Source organism: Schistocerca serialis, chromosome 6 (genome assembly GCF_023864345.2).
Source record: "Schistocerca serialis cubense isolate TAMUIC-IGC-003099 chromosome 6, iqSchSeri2.2, whole genome shotgun sequence".
In the NCBI taxonomy this organism is placed as follows: domain Eukaryota; kingdom Metazoa; phylum Arthropoda; class Insecta; order Orthoptera; family Acrididae; genus Schistocerca; species Schistocerca serialis.
In genome coordinates this window covers 290,695,029-290,716,258 of record NC_064643.1, presented here as the reverse complement: position 1 = coordinate 290,716,258, position 21,230 = coordinate 290,695,029, and the positions used below count along the sequence as shown (strand labels likewise).

The 21,230-nt window shown below is 38.8% G+C and overlaps 1 protein-coding gene across 1 annotated transcript in view; it reads left to right on the top strand.

The window, feature by feature from the left end:
* The window catches only part of LOC126484272 (collagen alpha-5(IV) chain-like), a 609,631-nt gene that overhangs the window by 546,505 nt on the left and 41,896 nt on the right, over positions 1-21,230 (top strand). The window contains exons 29-30 of the mRNA XM_050107696.1: positions 2,884-2,971; positions 15,991-16,161. Of these exons, the coding sequence (XP_049963653.1) occupies positions 2,884-2,971; positions 15,991-16,161 (259 nt within the window). The remainder of the gene's footprint in view (positions 1-2,883; positions 2,972-15,990; positions 16,162-21,230) is intronic.

Sequence of the window (21,230 nt, the reverse complement as noted above, 5' to 3'; positions counted from 1 at the left end):
GTTGATCTGGAATTAGGTATGTTGGAAAGTGGTGATGGTATTATTCAACAGCAGAAAGAATACTGCCATCACTGACTCAATAAACACACTCTGCATGAGTGAAACTTGTAATTTGTCAGCAAGTACTTGTACCAGGGAGTAGTTGGTTTCATTATTTTGCACCTTCGGTCACTTGTATGCATCTGATAGCAAGTAACAATCAGCATCACATGCAATGGCATAATTTCATAGCATCAGAAATATTCAGAGCACAGACTCTAAACAGGACTTGTTCATGCACACTTTGTCAGAGGACTAATGAGGAAGAGTTTTTAAACAATAGTGTTATAATTTACAGATTAAGGAAAGTGTTATCAGACCTAAGGACACTTGAGGATGTAATGTACACTGCACTGAATTTGGTGATAATTTTCTTTTGTACACAAGCAATCATGACTGCCCTCTATGCTGTTCCTATTAGCTAGGCAGAGTTCAAAATCAGTTTGTAAAGTAGCATAATTATTTGCAGTGGATTCAATCATCTGAAATTTTGGTAATCTAACTGCCTGTAACTGGTATGTTTCATGAGATTACACAAGTTAAAAGTATGTCTGTGGATGAGCAAAGAAGTACGTTCAAGATACATTTGTAATGTAGGCAGTTTTCAGTATTTTCTAACTGGGAGGGGCAACAGAAGGAAAAACATAATGCAAATGACAGCCAGATTTTTCAAAAATGGTTCAGATGGCTCTGAGCACTATGGGACTTATCTGAGGTCATCAGCACCCTAGAACTTAGAACTACTTAAACCTAACTAACCTAAGAACATCACACACATCTGTGCCCAAGGCAGGATTCGAACCTGTGATCGTAACGGTCGCGTGGTCCCAGACTGAAGCGCCTAGAACCACTTGGCCACACCGGCCCACCCAGCCAGATTTTATAAAATATTTTTGATGTAGATAAATCATATGAAGTAATAGTGTATCACTTTTGCTGCCTGTCTGCATGAGGATCCATTGTGAGGTCACATATATCACTTATGATCTTGGGCCGCAATTTCCCTTATCTGAAGTCTGTTATTGTGTTTTTTATACAATAATTACCTAAGTACATTTCCAAGTTATAACTATGTTAACTGCACTTCAATGACTGGGCGTAATTGGTAATGAAGTGATCATCGTATGTTAATGACTAGAAAAAAATGGTAACTTCGTGTGATATGGAAAATAAAATTAAAAGACAACAAAAAATATTTCTGCATCAGGGGATGAATTTAATGCTAAAATACATATGTTGTCACTTTGTGTATCCAGCTAGTGTACCAACACCAGAAGGAAGCTCTCTGTCTTGGATATGGGTAGAACTATAATGATAGCAGAGTGTGATGGATGGATAATAATGAAATGAAATGACTGTATGGCATCATTGGCGGAGAGGCCCCTATTCGGGGAAGATCGGCTGCCAAGTGCAAGTTTTATTTCATTTGATGCCACATTGGGTTACTTGCGTGCCGGTGATGAGGATGAAATTATGATGAGGATAACACAACACCCAATCCGTGAGTGGAGAAAATCTCCAACCCAACCGGGAATCAAACCCGGGCCTGCTTGCATGGGAGGCGAGTACATTACCACCCAGCTAAGCAGATGGACTAGGATGGATAACAAATCGTGATTATTTACAGCAGCTATAGGACGAACTACTGGATGGTGGATAGTTGGATAGTTACATAGAAAGGTAGAGACAAGTTTGTCTTGAGCTTTTAACTTCCATCGGTCTTCAGAGAAAAACAATTTTAACACACATATGCGGGTACACCCACTCACTTCTGATACTCAGGTGTATTGGTCAGAAGTGTGAGAAGACAGTAAGGGGCAGGAATAGAAGATGACAGGAGGTTGTATGAAGCAGGAAGATAATGGGAGAAGTGAGAGGGAGAAGGAGAACTAACAGCAAAGGCGTAGGCAAGTGCACACACAGGATAGATGGCAGGGGGCAATGAGAAAGGTGATAGGTAAAGAAAGAACAATCAGCCAGGAAAGAAGAGAACAGCAAGGACAAGAACAAATAACAAATAAAAATGGAAGAAGCAAATTATTAATGCATGCAAAGATGTAGAAACTGAAGGGCGGGAGATCAGTTGTTTGTGAGGTGTCTGCTAGCCCCAATCCTCCACCTCTTTCTCCCCTCTTTCCAGTCTCTTGTCCTATGATTCAAGCCTTGCTTCTCTTTTCTGTTCCTATTTCATTTCTCTGTCTAACAGGCTTCATATGTACAAAAGTGTTTGATCTTTGCTTTATTTTGACTCTCACATTTTCCTACACTTTCTTTCACATTCTCCCTCCATTTCCTCCTTCACCCATGTGCAAACTGGACCATACCTTCACTTACCTCTCAGCATTGCCACTGTATTATTTATTCTATTCTCTCATTTTCTCTTCTCTGTGCTTTATAAAATATTTTCCTATGTACACTTCCTGTGGCATTCGTACTGTCCCTACAACTTCAGCATACTTTCTAATCATATTATTACTTTATAAATGTATGCCTGTGTCCCAAAATTGTTTTGCTCTTAAGAGGAGTGAAAGTTCAACACCTCAGCAAATAATTACCTGAAATTTTCATCTCCAAACTGAAAGATAGGTAAAATTTACAACAAAGATTCAATTTGGATTAATAAATAAAAATGGCAGGCTACTGATTAGCAGGTACTGTAAAGTACTAACTATACATTTTATAAATAAAAAAGTTCATGGCAAATATTATCCTTTGATTATAAAGAGGAACATAAAGGAAATGTTGTCATCAAAAATAAAAATCTTGTTCAATTAAGGCCCGTATATGATTTCAATCAGGTTTTGATATGAATTGATTTATGCATTTATTTATTTTGTCCATTAGGGAATAAGAGGTGAAGTTGGAGACATTGTTATTCCAACAGCACAACATAAAGGAATGCCAGGTGATCCTGGACCACCTGGTCAAAGAGGTAAGTTGCTAATTTTACTTTATGAGTCTTTTCTCTTTTAGTTTATATTTTTGATTTACATTCTGCCTTATGTCAGCTGGGGCTTGGGGCACTGAGTTAAAGAAACCTTAAATGTCCATGCTGGGCCATGGATCCTTAATGCCTATCTCGCGTCCATCGGCCGTCGTAATTTAATATATTATTATTGTTATTATTATTATTTTTTGATTGTTGCCGACTTACGTGGTGGGCCTTAATAGAAATGATATTTCATTCAATTTTGATTTACGGTTAAATGCTTTCCTGAAGTTCTCCTTTTTAACAATATTAATCTTAAATTATTTGTTACGTTAATGAATGTTAGACTTGCTGCATCTTAAAACATGAGCATACAAGCTGAACAATGTAATAAACTTTTCATATTAATTTCCTTGGCTAGTCAGTTCACTTTAAAGCAAAAGATCTTTAGTTATTAATTACAATTGCGGCCCACACACGTGCGAGAGTATTTTTCTTACCTCCGTTAACCATTGTGTTGTAGTCGGAGTCCTGGCTGTGGCTCTCGGCTATGGTACTGAAAATAAGAGTCTTAAAGCTACATATTTCTGCAACTTCGTGCGGCTGTGGAGAAAAATTAATATTACGTTAATAGCGGGCGAGTATTTCGCTTCCGCTAATTTTCATAAGTTAATATCGCCACGTAATGGCATCGTTGGCTGCATCGGCCGCTGCGATTGTTGAACTGTAAATTACTTGAATGCAGGTTAATTCAAGGAAGGCGGACATGAAATCGGGATCACCTCTTACAAATTAAAAGTGCACAATAATATTCAATTAATATATTATCTGCTTAACTCATACAAATATGCTTACATTTGCCAGCACTCGAAAGATGTCCGTCTATACACAACAAAGACAAGATAGGAAGTGAAGTCGACTAAAAAAAATTAACAAAAGAGCGTATCTTGTCGTCTCTTTAGATCATTTTGTCATAAATTATTTCTTTGCATTGCATTTCCTTGCATTTCTCGACAGAGAAATTATTGTTTTACGGCTACATGATAAAAATATATTATTCAATTTTTAAATGTCTCTTCTTTATAAATACTGTTTTTTAAGTCTTTTCGTAATATAGCACTGGGGACGCTATACCTAGAATATGTCGTGGTTGTATCAGAAGCCAATTGTGGGAGAGATCTCCGAGTTTCCTTTGCTACTGTGAGACGATATGCAAACGAACTATTTGCTGTACTCAGAATTCTATTATAAATTCCCCCAATGTGATTCTTTTGTGCTTAATGACATCTGACTGCAATTCAGGCCTCTGTTGAAGAATGGAATTGGGTGAGGTTGCTTGCCTCATAGAAAGTAGCGATGGATGTAAATCATTAACATCAAGTTAACTCTGTGAAAATTTTTGACTAGGTTGTAGGATAGGATTGGTGTGTCAATGTAGGTAGTCTGAAACACCATGAAAGATAATCAGATTTATTCCATTTGAGAATTTACATATGGTCATAAATCACATTAACAAGGTGATTCCTCTTGAATGTGGACAGATTAACAAATTAACAATGAGAAAGAAGTATAACACAAATCTACAACTATAAAACCTAGTGATGTGGATTGGCACTTCCCCTTAACTGAATGAAAGTGCAATATTCTAGGTCACATACTTTCCATCTGTACCTAATCACAGAAATAATGCGAGAATGTGCTGCAATGCTCAATAGGTCAGTGGCCACCTGTTTAACTTTTATGAACTGCAAGGCTGATCATGCTATGGCCAGAGCTGCATATTTTGCCTATTCTGCTCAATGACAGGGTCCCCAGTCAGCTGTTCTTGTTGTGCTGTTATAACAAGCAAGTGTGATGTCTCTGCAACCACAGCAGCATGCGCATATGTGACACAATCCTGCAAAATTATCCGGAGCTTTGGATAAGGTACACAGCTACTTCGCAGTCACTCTGTATTGCCTGGTACAGAGTACTGCATCCTTATCAGACGATGCTAAAATGCAGATGTCTCCTTTCTGCTGAAAACCAAGTGCGGCCTGCCACTCTGCTGGTGTGGCTGTCCAGTCGCAACATTTTAACAAATTTTTCACTGATTAGCACGATTCCCGTACAACTGTCAATGCACAGGAAACACTGTCCGAAGAACTTTCCAGATGCTTCCTTGGTGCCAGCGTCAAACCAGACACATTCTCTGTCCCATGCTCAAAAAATATGGAGTGGAAGATTCGCGGAGGTTTATTACTTGCTGGTAATGTCACCCAAGATGCTTTTGTGAGCCCAGGGTGACACAGTTGAGGGGGAAACAGCGTGTCCCTGCGTTTTATTCATTTTGGGGAGACATTCTGCTGGTCTTGCATTGTTCTGCTGGAAATGCCACCTGCCTGTCGGGTGGCATCAAAGCCCTACCTCTGGAGACCGCCCTGGCAAAGCCTACACCTCTTGTGTGCTGGAGGTTGTAAAATTGGACCTTCGGGCTAACGCCCTGCTGTCTTTCCGCCACCAGCACCCTGAGTACAATCTTGCATGAAACTCTATCTGCAAAAATTATTTGCACTTAACACAATGTAGCACATTGTCATTGCTCATCCCTTAGCCATCTCTATTAGCATAGCGTGATGAACCACAAATTTGTTCACATCCATGCTGCTACTTGTCATTGCTGCCCCAATTGATTATTCAAAAATATAAAGTGGCGACTGATGTGTGCGTAGTCCATATACGTTTCCACCTAGTATTAGTCCTTCTTTAACACTAGAATTTTGTGTTGGTCTGTACACAGCTTAGAGTATGATAGGTGGGGCACAGGCCAAATTAAATTCTGCATGAGAAGATTATGTGTGTCATAATTAGTACAAATGTCAATCATAAATCAAAGAGAAAAGAATGGGTGCCAATCCACATAGTGTAACATGTATGTACATATTTAGATGAACACAAATAGGCAATGTACTAAAATAAATATATTAATGGTCAATGGGGACATGTGTATATGAATAAAGGGCAGCCATAGGGCTCATCTCTCTCACCACTGAGGGTGATGTAAGGTGACACATTGTCTGGGAAGACATGTAAACATATTGACATTAATCATAAAGAAGTTATAATAATTAATTTATCATGCAATACTATATTTGACATGAGAGACTTCTGGAAAGAACCTAGTGGTTATACAATAAAGAGTGTACAATAATCCAAGACTGTAGTCTTAACAAGGGAGCCTTAAGAATGAATATTCCAGGTAAATGACAAGTCCTAAGATTAGTGAAACAAACACAAAATATTATCAAGGAACATGAAAGATTTGTGTCATGCTATAAGTTAATATTTAAAAATCCATAAATGGAACTGACTGTGCTACAACATGTGGGTGCACACCCAAAATTTATGATACAAATGTAGGTACAAATTAGGATAAGCTAGACATGACCAATCAAGCAAATGTGTGTTATATCTAATCATTAAGTTAAGACATGGATATAATGAAACCAAAGACATGTAAGTCAAGCTTCAGTGCTTCAATAATAATAAAAATTTGATACTAATTAATTGGAAAGATATCGTAACACAGAGAGACACTTGTTGTACCTCTTTTAGGATTGTGGTGAACTTGAGTATTTCCTAATAATTCAAGGAAGACAAAGACTTCACACGAAAAGCTTCAACACTTACTTGTAGTGTCACACACATTAACTGACGTGTGGTCCATGGTGCTATTGACAGGGTGGGTGCAGGGCACGGTGTGAGGGATGGGTGGCATGAAAATGTGTAGTGGATACCTCTCTTGCTGCGTTGATCGCCATTGTAGTGTGGGGCTGTGGGCCCACACGAATTTTGTTGGTGCAATTTGGAGAGGTGGCAACTTGTGGCACTGGCATCACCTCTGACATGGTGTGCGCACTTAAGTGCAACTGCCTTATCGATGACGTCAGAGTGGCGCCTCTGCAAGACATCTGCGGAAGCTGGGCAAACAGTGGAGGCGGTGCTATGCACAGTGGCGTGTGCCGCCTATGAGTGAGTCTGGTAGGTCCTTGGCTCAAGAGTAGACTGCACATGGTATCCTGTGACAGAGGGAAACGATTCCCCAGGGCATGACGAGGTAGTGGATCAGTGGCCCGTGGCAAGCCTGTAGGGCACACTGAGCTGTGGGGGGAGCTGAACGGCAGTTCTGCGACATGGGCTGGCCCTGTGCTGCATTGTCTGCCTCCTCCCCCATGGCTTGTGGCAGGAACCAGTTGGTCCCCCCACCATGTATCCTGCACCATCACCTCTATCTCCGTCACAGCTGGGTGCACTCTGGCAGCATGCAGTTTGGTAGGTATGAAATACATCCAAGACAGTTTTGCCCACAATCCTTTACAAATGAAATGTGACCAATACAATCGAATAAACTAGGTATAACATGGTGACAAATTATATATTAACAAATAACATCTTACACAGTAGGTGGTAGTAGTGGCTATCCTAAGGATAAAAGGTAACTTGTAGTTCTACAACTAGTGTGATGAAGGAATATGTGTGGGTAAACTTAAAGGAGAGAAATGTGCCCAGCACCATGTAAAGGAACCATAGTACCTTTGAGCATGTGACCTTGTGAATTTAGTGTACATGCACTTATTCTAGCATGCAATTATTAGTGATGGTGAGGTATTAGTACTTGAAATATGCAAACCTGTGTAAATAATAATGAAATGCACAAAAGTAATTATTATTACGTAAGCACTTTTTTTGCATCTCTATTTGTTCCAACAGGTTATTTGCCTGTGTTTGAGTTTAGTGGTTACCAAAAATGCAAGAGCCTTGTGGTCAGTGTACACTTTTGTCCTTCTACCATACAAGAAGTAGTGGAATTTCTAGAATGCCCAGACAACAGCGAGTGCCTCTAACTCTGTCACCGAGTAGTTTCTCTCACTTTTTGTAAGGACACAACTGTCAAAGGTAATCATTTTCGAGACCATGGTTCCATTTCCAATATATTTTTGAAAGACCAATATGCCTAAGCCTGTGAGTGAGCTATCCATCAATATGGAAAAATCCTCTTCTAGGTTAGGGCACAACAATACAGGTGCATTAACTAATGCAGATTTTAGTGCTAGAAATTGCTTTTCTGTCTCTTCATCCCAATGACATGGTGTGTTCTTTCCAGTGAGTGCACTGAGTCATGGGTACTGAAAGTCATGGTACGTAGGAATTTTTGGTAAAAGTTAATGACCCCCAGGAAACCGCGTAATTGACACTTACTTATGGTTTGTGGGAATTGTGCTATTGCCGCTACTTCTTGGGGTTGGGAGAAATTCCCTCCTTGGTAATTGTGTGACCAAGGAAATGAACCAAGGTGGTGCCAAAGCATGATTTCTCGATGTTCACTGTAACCCCGTGATCTCTCAATAAATGGAACAGTTCACATAGCATGTAGTTGTGTTCTTCCCATGTCCTTTCTGCAATTAAGAGGTCATCAACATACTTAGTGACTCTCCCCTGGAGAAATGCATTGAGTATCCTATGTAGTCCGTAAGTATCCCATGTAATCTGTGAATAAAGGTGGTGGAGGAAATATTGAGGCCGAAGGGAAGTTGTCAGAATTGATAGCAGTTTCCGAAGGCCAAAAAGGCAGTGTATTTCCAGCAATCCAGATAATTTGTCAGAAGCTGCTGTGGAGGTCAATTGATGTAAAGGTTGAAACACCATGAAAGTTCTGCAACAGCTCCTCTAATCTCTCAGATCTGTCAGTTTCAGTATCAATGATGGTATTGACTTGGTGTGAATCTAATACAAGCCTAATGGATCTGTTCTTTTTTTCAATGGCCTTAATGAGATTGTCGTACGTAGATTGGGTGAATTCAGTGACACTGTCAGCTAACATTCGTGATACTTCATTTGCGACCCTGTTCCAAAATATATGAGGCATGGCATCAGAGCTACAAAGAATTTCTTATGAGGTTTGACCTGAAATTTGTATGTAAAGTTTTTAATAGTGCCAGTTTTGGGCATGAAAACCCTGGAGCTATACCTTAGAATATTATGTAAGTGCTCTCTGTCATGTTCCTGTATATGTTGTATCATTTGGACCTTCTCTGTTATGACTTCTTGTACTGTTTCTGTCTGGTTGCCCTGATCCGTGCAGCTGTCTTCGTGTTGTTTGATCAGCTGTGGTGTCTGATCTCATTTTTTATTTATGTAATGGGATCTCGTTTTTATTTATGTAATGTAACTTGATGCTATTTGTGGGTAATTGTGCTTTGATGGCCTGTTCATCAAAGCGAATTATGATCTCACATTCTCTATGCAGAGTGACAGTACCTCTACTGATGTCAATGAGAGCTAGAAGGTCTCCACAAGACAGTTAGCTTCTAGCTGATGTCCTTGGTTGACAAATTGTAACCGTGTTTCTAGGCACACTTTAGTGGTCTTTCCTACAATTGCACTTTTTATGTGTGCTTTCTTTGCTGCTAAGAAGGGCCAAGGTTTGTCCACATTGCACAAAGGGAATGCATTCTCTGATATGGCAGTTTCATGGCTGCCAATGTCAATGATGGCACGTAAAACTTCCGACCCTACTGTTACAGAGTTGACAAGATGGAGATCAGCACTGCTCTCTTCCTCCCTCTCATCTGTGAGCACATACCGTATGTCCTCATACCCAATGAGATTAATGTTGTTGTTTATTTGTCTGGAATTATGGGCATTGTGGGATGTTCTTTCATGTCTGGGGCATCAGCTATGGTTGTTGCCATTGTTATAAAATTCGACAATGAGTTGGGGCCACATAATTCTGCTCACTCGCCATTACAGTTTATGCAGCACTGGCCATTATTGCCATTGTTAGATTGTTGACGCTGTCTCTGGTCCCATCACTTAGTATGGGTCCTGTCGTCATTGTAACTATGGCGGTCATCATTGCCATTACTGTTTTTTTGGTAGCTACTACTTTGCGTGTTTCTATTACCACAAAACCTGTTGTTCCTGTGTGACTGATAATTGGTTTGTCCATTTGATCTTTTGTTTTCATATTTGTTTCATCTTTCTACAACCATCACAACTTCCTATAGTAGATATCTGAAAGTGTCTGCATTTGCATCACACTGACCAACCAAGGCTTGCTGGTATATAAAAGGTAGTTCAGAATAACAGATATCCTCTTCCAAATATGGCATGTCAAGAAGCTGGTTTTTTCTCATCAGGCCTTCAAACATTTTTACAGGTGTTTTGTGCTGTGAATCCTCTAGGTCTGGACACATGGTGATTTCATGTTTGACATGAGATTGTTCTGCTCATGACCAGTAAATTAACCTACATTTTTCTATAAATTCCTCATAAGTGTTTCAACACACTGCAGAGGGTTTTTATGTTGGCCGCATTGCTGTTCTTGTTTGTATATAAGAATTCAATTCAACTTTTGAGTACAATGGGCAAGACACAGGAAATGCATTCTAAAATTGTCTGTACCAAGCAATTGGATGAAGTGGGCTGTCTTCTTTGAACATTGAAAATTTCCTGTTTGACAGATAATGTTTAGAGTCAAGCACAAAATCTACAATATATTCATATATTGCATGGTTTGTATAAATTTTGCCTGTTTGACATTACGGGTCATACTGTGCAAATTGAGACTGCTCACAGGAACAGTACTAGCACTAAAATTCATTGACTTGTACTCTCACATAAGCCCAATGCGAGGCAGTGAAGGTGCACTGGACAATGGTCATTCTGACATATTTGCATCCATCTGTGTGGTACCACAGGGGGGTAAGAAGGGTTTTCAACAACAAGTAAACTGTTGTGCAATAGGATTGTGTTGTCGGAACATGCATTTACAGTTGCGATTGCATGCTCAATAGCTTTGATCAACTGTTTTGAATTTATTTGAATTTTCTTCCTGAAAAGTGGTGACCTGTTCAGAAACCATTTCTAATTTTTCATCCACTTCTTATAGACGGGTGGTGTGTTGGTCAAATATTTGTTTACCTGTAGTAAACCCATTTGTAACTGACTGTGATGCTTTTGTGGCAGTCCAAACTGCATGCTTCACTCGTTTTATTGCTATGTATGTCATTTTCTTAGCTGCTGCAGCATAACTTGAAAGTTTACTCTTTCATACCCAACATTGAGGGATCAGAAATTTTAGCAAGGTAACATTCCCACATATTTTAAAGTTTCTGTAGTCTCAACATTTCTGCACTCTTTCAGTGGCTTTCGTTGTTCAGTCAGTCATCTCTTTTATTCTTAAATTATTAACATTCTACCAGATTTTTCCTACTGTATGTAATTTTAATTAGTCTGAATGTGTTACAGTTATAGATTTCTCATGGAAAAACAAAAAAAAGATAATCTTAGATTGAGGGACATCTTACAGTTGGCTAAATAAAGATGTCATATTTCAGAAGGGTGACCAGAGAACTATTTATTCATGGGGGCAAACAGATTACATTGCCAAGAAGATGTAAATGATATGTACTTGCAGTACTGCCTGCAGTAACTTTTGTTTCACCCAGGAAGATTCATTACCTAATTACAGCTATTAACAAGACATTACACCATGACAAATGAAAAGTAGGTGGTGAAGAAAACAATAGCAATATGATTAGTCTGATATGGCTGACTGGAAACAGAAAGGTCACATGAAATCAAACAGTAAAGAAAAAGGCAGTACTAGAGTGATGGGCTCAAGGAGGGAATTGTGAGAAACAGTCAGAAAAGTGAAATTTATGGTATATGGCAGTTATTGAAGAAACAGGTCACAACTTGATGATAAGCTAACTAGTATCTAGTGAGAAGGGAAAAGAAATAAAGAAAGCAACAACAGGCATGTCTGCTTCATTATCAGATTCTCAATAGTTAGAGCATATCTTTGACTAATCTGAAGAGGAAAAGACAGTGGTAGTTAGGAAATATGGGGACAAACAATCATTAATGAACTGTGGGCATACTGAGGTAATGGATAAAAGTAAAATGAAGACACAAGGCCTACTGTAAGAAAGAGACAAGTTCATATTACAAATTTTTGAAACAACTCAATGAAAGAACAAGGTAGGTTTCTGTCACCAAACTACAAAATGTGTTTAAAATAATTTTTGATCAGATTTCAGTCTGCTTCTTCATTAGCTTCCACAGTGCTTGCTGTTGTATAGTGGTGGGCAGCACATGTATTTTAACTGATAAACTTTTTTTAATCCCTGCAGGATTTTGTGAAGAGCATTAAACTGACGTGGACAGATACAGTACAGAGCTAGTGAAAGACATAAAAATCATGTGTTATTATCTTTGCTGAGTGGTGAAAACTATATGCTGGAGGTTTCGTATGTGAACTAAGGAAACAGCATTAGTATGTTAATTGGTATATGAAAAAGGAGGAATATTCTCTCCTAATTTTAGTTTCGATTTGTGTAGCAGACTGGTCTGAAGAAAGCAAGAAATCAGCTTAAAAAGGTGATAAGAAATGATAAGATAGTGTGTTTGTGTGTTTCCGTCATTGGTAACTACATTATCTCATGATCGGAGATGACAAGCCTTTCCTTAATTTAAGACAGTGAAGCATGTTAATGTTTATCAGTTACAAACAGTTGCCTCGACTATAATATACATAACTACAGTACTGTAGAAAAACAAAAGTTGGAACATAAAAAAATGATAACAGTGACAATAAGAAACTGTGCACACCATCTACTGCACATAATAATGAAACTAATGTGGGAGACAAGTGTTGTTAAGCCAAGAGCAACAACAACAAAAAATTGTTAGTGTCAATCTGCACAACAAAACGTTAACAAAGAATGGTTATGTGATGTATATAGCAAGTGCAAATGGTGTTGCAAAAAAGCAAGTAACTGCCTATCAGAACTAAAGAAATTCCTGGATTAATAAACAATGTAATTCAAACATTGCAACATTACCACACAGATATGACAATGCATCAGTCATGTGTGAACAAAGAAATGCAAAAAACTAACGTTAAAATAAAACAGATGTGTTCCTTGTTTGGAAAGTGCAGCATGCTTGATGTAGTCAAATTGGACACATACAAGCAATACCAGATGTGGAATACATCTGAGTTATGAAAGAAGAAAGTTTATATGTAGAATGGTAAATGAAATAATTGAAAGCAGAGAAAATATGAACTTGTGTGGGACTGATGTCACTTATGGCAGAAATAGCAGCATCCCCAGTGTCATCTCCAGTGCCATCAGTAGCAGAACCAGCAGCTGAAACATTGCCACAAAAAGCAGAAACATCATGTTGTCCCAAATGCAACAGAAAGGCAACTCAACATTTTTTATTGTGAGTCACATGAGAGAAAAACAGTCAAACCTATGTGAAGCATCCCTCTTATGTATTCAAAATGAACTTCCAGTTCTGCAAGCAGAGCTAACTAATGTAGGCCTACTGAGAAAAACTGCTCCAAACAAATATGTAAATACAATGGTGAATAAGCCTCAAACTTTGCCTGATTTTCATGAAAATATGAGAGGCCTGACCAACTGCTAACACACCTAAAAGATGAAGGATGTGGAAGTGAATATGATATACTGTGTTTCTCTGAACATCACATCATAAATGAGATCCACATGTTACTAATTGAAAACTTGTGTTCAGCTACTCATTATTGTAGATCTAGTATGGGAAAGGGAGGTGCTGCAATATTTGTTAGAAACAATGTAGTGTATAAATCTCTAGATTTAAGCAAATACTGTGCTGAACAGTACTTTGAGGTAATTAGTATTGAGGTAACAGCAGATAGTATAACAGTTAATGTGCTGTCAATTTACAGGGCATCTGCTGGTTATCTGAATGTTTTCCTGAGACATGTTGAATCACTCTTGTCCCACCTGTCTGGAAATACTAAATAATTCATTGTAGTAGGTGACTTTGATGTGGACTTTTTAACACAAAATAGAAACAGAACATGAAATGTATTCGCAGTTGCGATTATGGACAGCCATCAACTGAATGACGACAATGAAATGCATGCCAGAATGGGACTCGAACCTGGTCTGCCCTCTTATTGTGAGCAATCACCTTACCATTTGGCTATCTGAGCACAACTCAAGGGCCAATCCAAAGTTCCATATGTTGTCAATCATGTGTCTACAACCAATGGAGTGTGGAGTGCCTCAGAACTCCATCGTGGGCCACCTACTTTTTATTATTTTTATTAATGATCTACCTTTTTGTACAGACAATTGTAAATTCACCATTTTTGCTGATGACATATGCTGCTTACTGATAATTCAGTAGACAGACTTGATGTGACAGCTAATAAGGTGTTTAGGGATATTGTGAACTGGTTTAACATAAATGGTCTTCCTGTTAATTACAGTAAAACAAACTACATTCAGTTCCATACAACCTCTAAAGAAGAAACAATATGAGAAAAACTAGGTGCCCAGCTGACAGCTAGGATGGATAGTGCGGAATACCTAGGTTTACATATTCATAACAAACTAAACTGGTCAGACCACATCCTGGTTCTGATCAAAAGAATAAATTCTGCTGCTTATGTTTTATGCATTGTCTGCTCTTACAGTAATATGAAAACCATCAAATCAGCTTCTTATGGTTATTTTCATGCCATTATGGCATATGGATCAAATTTTGGGAAAATCAGCCATTGGCTAGAAAAGTGCTTTGTGCATGGAAAAGAGTCATAAGAATCATGAGGAAAAGAGTCATAAGAATCATGAGTGAGCTCACCCTAGAGCCACATGCAGAAATCCTTTTAAGGAACTTGACATATCCACATCCACTGCACAATGTATATTCTCCCTCATGGGTTTCATAAGAAAAAAAAGCCCATTTTCAAACTTAATAGTGTCTATCTACATCTACATCTATGTGATTACTCTGCTATTCACAATAAAGTGTCTGGTAGAGGGTTCAGTGAACCACCTTCAAGCTGTCTCTCTACCATTCCACTCTCGAATGGCATGTGGGAAAAACGAACACTTAAATTTTTCTACGCGTGTCCTGATTTCTCTTATTTTATTGTGATGATCATTTCCCCCTATGTCGGTGGGTGCCAACAGAATGTTTTTGCAATTGGAGGTGAAAACTGTATTATAGTCATGATACTACAAGAAAAGATGATATCCACTAAGAGTAAGCAAACCTGAGTATGGTACAGAAGGGGGTCCACTTCAGTGGCTGTGAGATTTTTAATACTCTCCCTTGACAAATTGTTTAGTAGATGATGAGATCTTGTTAAAAAAAATTAAGGCACTTCCTTTTGCAAGGGTCATTTTACACTGTAGAGGAGTTCCTGAACCATAATGAATAGTACCCATGTACCTATAACTCTCAGATCAATTCCCAGATCTTTATTTGTGATCCTGTACACTTATCATTGTAAACATATTTATTTTTTTATGTTTTCTGTAATAAATATTTTTTCTGCAATGTTTATTTAACAAATTTTTTTCTGCGATAGAACTTAAGCTACAGATACTTTAATATGTAATTAAACAATATTACATGCATAATACCATAACCAATGTGTAAAACTGACAACTTCCATATCCTGTGAATATTCACAACATGAATCACCAGAACATGAAATAAATAAATAAATAAATATTATAATTTTTTTATAAAAATAATAGAAAACTCCACCACCCAACTGTCAATGTACCTCAAATCTAAAGAATTTTACAATATTGTGTTATTATCAGAAAATTTTGTAAAACAAATTGCTAATATTGAACTAAGGAACATTATCAGTTGAAGGGGTTGGTGGAAGCAAGTGCTAACCCATAAGAGATATTTCGAGTTGCTGTCTGCTACATGTTGGGTAAATTTAAAGACAGGAGCATAAATATGATAGGCAAAACAAACTATATGGTAGACAGCTCTTTCTGGCAGTGCATGTGAAAAAGCTTGTTATGAATATGTGGCACATTCAGAAAAACAACAAATAGTGCAATTGTACTAATCCTTACTAAACTGAGGGTTAATACTTTCTTACACTGACCTCTTCGATTACCTTTTAATTGCAGCCACCAAACATGTAATGCCACTGAATTTCTTCTTCACAGGATTCCCAGGACAGCGAGGACCCATGGGCATTCCTGGATTTGATGGTGCAAGGGGCCTTCCAGGCGAAGCTGGCAGACCAGGTCTTCCAGGAACACCTGGATTACCAGGATTGAATGGGATGGCTGGTAATCCAGGGAGACCAGGTCGCATTGGACCAAAAGGATTACCAGGTAACAGAAGTCAAGTAGAATGGTACTCTCATGTCTGTCAGATAGGAACAGGATGTGAGAACAAAAATACCTTTGCCGCATCAGGAATACTGGTCACTGTTATTGTGTTGGACTTTTAGACCAAGTGTACTTTTAACTGCTTCCTCAGCTCAGTACCCAATTAGTAATATGGAAGGAAGAAAAGAAGTGCAGGAACTATTTTCAAGTTGAATTATACAATTGTCTAGATGCCCACCTTCTACATAAAAGAAACTTAGGCCATGGCATACCATATATATTGGGAAGTTAAATTGTACAATTGTATAGATGCCCACCTTCAACAGTGCAGCCAGGAATAAGACTGCACATTATTTGATGCTCTTTTGTGATGAGCAATAAATCTGGACAGTATGAGTAAACAATGATGATGATTGTGTAGGCAGAACATCTTGAGTTACCTTATCACCAAGTCACACTATTATAGGCAGAAGTAGTCAAGAAGGAACTGTTATTTAAGCTTGAATATTACATTAATGTATAATGACTATAAACCAAATGTGAAGAGTGGAATTGCAAGCCAGCATATCTTCCAAACTACTATCAAATATTCCACAAGTTCAGTTTAGGATTCTTTAGACCAAAGAAATATCTGTGTCACAAATGTATCATATTTAATTCACTGGCCAGAAATGAAAAGCATTTGAAGCAAGAAATCATGAAATATTTGCAGAGAAGAGATCTGGCTTGAAAGAAGTGCATTAAAGTCAGAATGCTTGCACAAAGTGACCTAAGTGCTGTGGCTATAAATTTTGATCTTCAAGCTCTGTTGAAGGTTATGATGGGTACTTGTGCCCAAATATTATACCTGAGAAAAACAACAGCATATAATTGAGAATTTGAGATGGCATTTGCCATTTGTCAGGTAAGACAGATGGTAAAAGAGAATCGATTGAAATCAACACATCTGTGATTACAAGACAGTGCTGCCAGAAGTGACACAAGTGGGGATGGGTGTACATATAAATCTACATCTACTAGACATTCTCTTGCCTGTTCTCCTCCCAAATACAGAAAAAAATGTAGACATTCTTTGATATGTAATATCTTTGGAACAGAATGATATATCATTGCAATTTTGTGGGGTAGCATAGCCCTTTGTTTTCTCAACAGATCTTGGCTTGCGTTTTCCTAGTAAACGACAGTGCAGCAATGAATGAAGTAAGATTGTCATTTGAGCAATGTAAGACAGTACTGAAGTGGTACCAGACATATGAAAATATGATGGAGGTACAATGGCAATGGTGTAATGTGTACAGAACTCACCCACCAACACGTACAACAATTTATCATATTCCGGCTAAATTTGAAGCCAATTGTACTGTTCAGGATATGCATAAGGAAAGGTCTGGCTGACCAAAAATGTCAAAAAGTCCAGCTCCCAGCGCTGCTGTGTTGCAGTGTTGTACTAGGTCACCTCAAACATCTGTGAAGAAGGGTGTATGTGAAAGCAGGGCAAGCCAGTCAAATGTAAGACGAATTCTGAAGGCTGCAAAGAGAAAAATGTACATTCCAAAATTGCTGCATGGTGTAAATGAGGGCAACCTATATCAAAGGATGGAGTACTGTGAATGGTTTAATGGCATGCTTCGCAAGGATGGTTATCTGGTCTGACAGGGCGCAGCCCAAACTGAATGAACGGTACTGTAAACCATCACAGCTGTGTATACTGGGCTCCTGAAAACCTTCACCTTAACATAGACAAACATGTTAATCTACCAGGTGTTAATGTGTGGTGCAGTCTGTCATCATTTGGTTTGATTGGCCCATTCTTCTTTGAAGGTACCATAATTGGTGAGGTATATCTTCATATGCTGCAAACATGGATTTTGACTTTCCATCAGAGATGTGGTTGAAAATGAAAGATTTTATCTACAACAAGATGGTGCTCTGCTTGACTACCACAGAGATGTCAGAGCCTGCTTGGATGAAAATCTATCTGGGTGATGGATAGGTTGAAGCGGAGCTGCTGAGTACCCTCCGTGGTTTGCAGACCTTACTCCTCTTGACTTCTGCCTAGGAGGGACCCTGAAAAATGAAGTTTATCAGCAGAAGCCAACTAAATTGAATGGACTATGAGAAGCCATTGAGATGTTCTGTGCATTTATCACACTGGCAACACTGATAGTTGTAGTTTGCTCAACAGTTAAGTGGCGTCACTGTTGTTTAGCTGCTAACAGTGGTCTCTTTAAATACATAAAATAAGCTTCCCCCTGTGAAAGAATTGTAATGGTATTCATTTTGTTCCATTAATATTGACTATCAAAGAGTGTCTACATTTTTCTGGATCCCTCTGCAGAGCAAGGGGAAAATGGCTGTCCATATGCTTCTGTTCAAGTCACGATTTCTCTTGTATGTTGGTGGCAGTTTAATCTTTCTACCATCAGTTGCAAATGCTGGTTCTCTGAACTTTCTCAGTACTGTTTCATCAAAATAACATTTTCTTCCTTTTACATGCTCATTACATTTTATATAGTTTTACAACATTATGCTTAAATGTTTATATGAGATGACTATATCAAGCAGCTCACTTATATCTCATTTTATATGAGATGACTATATCAAGCAGCCCCCCTCCTCCACCCCCCCCCCGCCCCCCCCCCCCATGAATCATGGACCTTGCTGTTGGTGGGGGGAGGCGATACAGATGGCCTTACCGTAGGTGCAACCACAATGGAGGGGTATCTGTTGAGAGGCCAGACAAACATGTGGTTCCTGAAGAGGGGCAGCAACCTTTTCAGTAGTTGCAGAGGCAACAGTCTGGATGATTGACTGATTTGGCCTTGTAATACTAACCAAAACAGCCTTGCTGTGCTGGTAGTGCGAATGGCTGAAAGCAAGGGGAAACTACAGTCGTAATTTTTCCCGAGGGCATGCAGCTTTACTGTATGGTTAACTGATGATGGCATCCTCTTGGGTAAAATATTCCAGAGGTAAAATAGTCCCCCATTCGGATCTCTGGGCGGGGACTACTCAAGAGGACATCATTATCAGGAGAAAGAAAACCGGTGTTCTACGGATCGGAGCGTGGAATGTCAGATCCCTTAATCAGACAGGTAGGTTAGAAAATTTAAAAAGGGAAATGGATAGGTTAAAGTTAGATATAGTGGGATTAGTGAAGTTTGGTGGCAGGAGGAACAATATTTTTGGTCAGGTGAATACAGCGTTATAAATACAAAATCAAATAGGGGTAATGCAGGAGTAGGTTTAATAATGAATAAAAAAATAGTAGTGCGGGTAAGCTACTACAAACAGCATAGTGAACGCATTATTGTGGCCAAGATAGACACGAAGCCCATGCCTACTACAGTAGTACAAGTATATATGCCAACTAGCTCTGCAGATGATGAAGAAATTGATGAAATGTATGATGAGATAAAAGAAATTATTCAGGTAGTGAAGGGAGACAAAAATTTAATAGTCATGGATGACTGGAATTCGAGAGTAGGAAAAGGGAGAGAAGGAAACGTAGTAGATGAATACGGATTGGGGGTAAGAAATGAAAGAGGAAGCCGTCTGGTAGAATTTTGCACAGAGCATAACTTAATCATAGCTAACACTTGGTTCAAGAATCATAAAAGAAGGTTGTATACATGGAAGAATCCTGGAGATAATAGAAGGTATCAGATAGATTATATAATGGTAAGACAGAGATTTAGGAACCAGGTTTTAAATTGTAAGACATTTCCAGGGGCAGATGTGGACTCTGACCACAATCTATTGGTTATGAACTGTAGACTAAAACTGAAGAGACTGCAAAAAGGTGGGAATTTAAGGGGATGGGACCTGGATAAGCTGACTAAACCAGAGGATGTACAGAGTTTCAGGGAGAGCATAAGGGAACAATTGACAGGAATGGGGGAAAGAAATACAGTAGAAGAAGAATGGGTAGCTCTGAGGGATGAAGTGGTGAAGGCAGCAGAGGATCAAGTAGGTAAAAAGACGAGGGCTAGTAGAAATCCTTGGGTAACAGAAGAAATATTGAATTTAGTTGTTGAAAGGAGAAAATATAAAATTGCAGTAAATGAATCAGGCAAAAAGTAATACAAATGTCTCAAAAATGAGATCGACAGGAAGTGCAAAATGGCTAAGCAGGGATGGCTAGAGGGCAAATGTAATGATGTAGAGGCTTATCTCACTAGGGGTAAGATAGACATTGCCTACAGGAAAATTAAAGAGACCTTTGGAGGAAAGAGAGCCTCTTGTATGAATATCAAGAGCTCAGATGGAAAACCAGTTATAAGCAAAGAAGGGAAAGCAGAAAGGTGGAAGGAGTATATAGAGGGTTTATACAAGGGCGATGTACTTGAGGACAATATTATGGAAATGGAAGGGGATGTAGAGGAAGATGAAATGGGAGATACGATACTGCGTGAAGAGTTTGACAAAGCACTGAAAGACCTGAGTCGAAACAAGGCCCCGGGAGTAGACAATATTCCATTAGAACTACTGACGGCCTTGGAAGAGCCAGTCCTGACAAAACTCTACCATCTAGAGAGCAAGATGTATGAGACAGGTGAGAAATTTGTTAACATCGAGTGTAGATTTAAGTGTCAGGAAGTCGTTTCTGAAAATATTTGTATGGAGTGTAGCCATGCATGGAAGTGAAACATGGATGATAAATAGTTTGGACAAGAAGAGAATAGAAGCTTTTGAAATGTGGTGCTACAGAAGAATGCTGAAGATTAGATGGGTAGATCACATAACTAATGAGGAGGTAATGAATAGAGTTGGGGAGAAGAGGAGTTTGTGGCACAACTTGACAAGAAGAAGAGACCGGTTGGTAGGACATGTTCTGAGGCATCAAGGGATCACAAATTTAGCATTGGAGGGCAGCGTGGAGGGTAAAAATCGTAGAGGGAGACCGAGAGATGAATACACTAAGCAGATTCAGAAGGACGTAGGTTGCAGTAGGTACTGGGAGATGAAGAAGCTTGCACAGGGTAGAGTAGCATGGAGAGCTGCATCAAACCAGTCTCAGGACTGAAGACCACAACAACAACATATCAAGCAGCACACTATTAACACTGTAT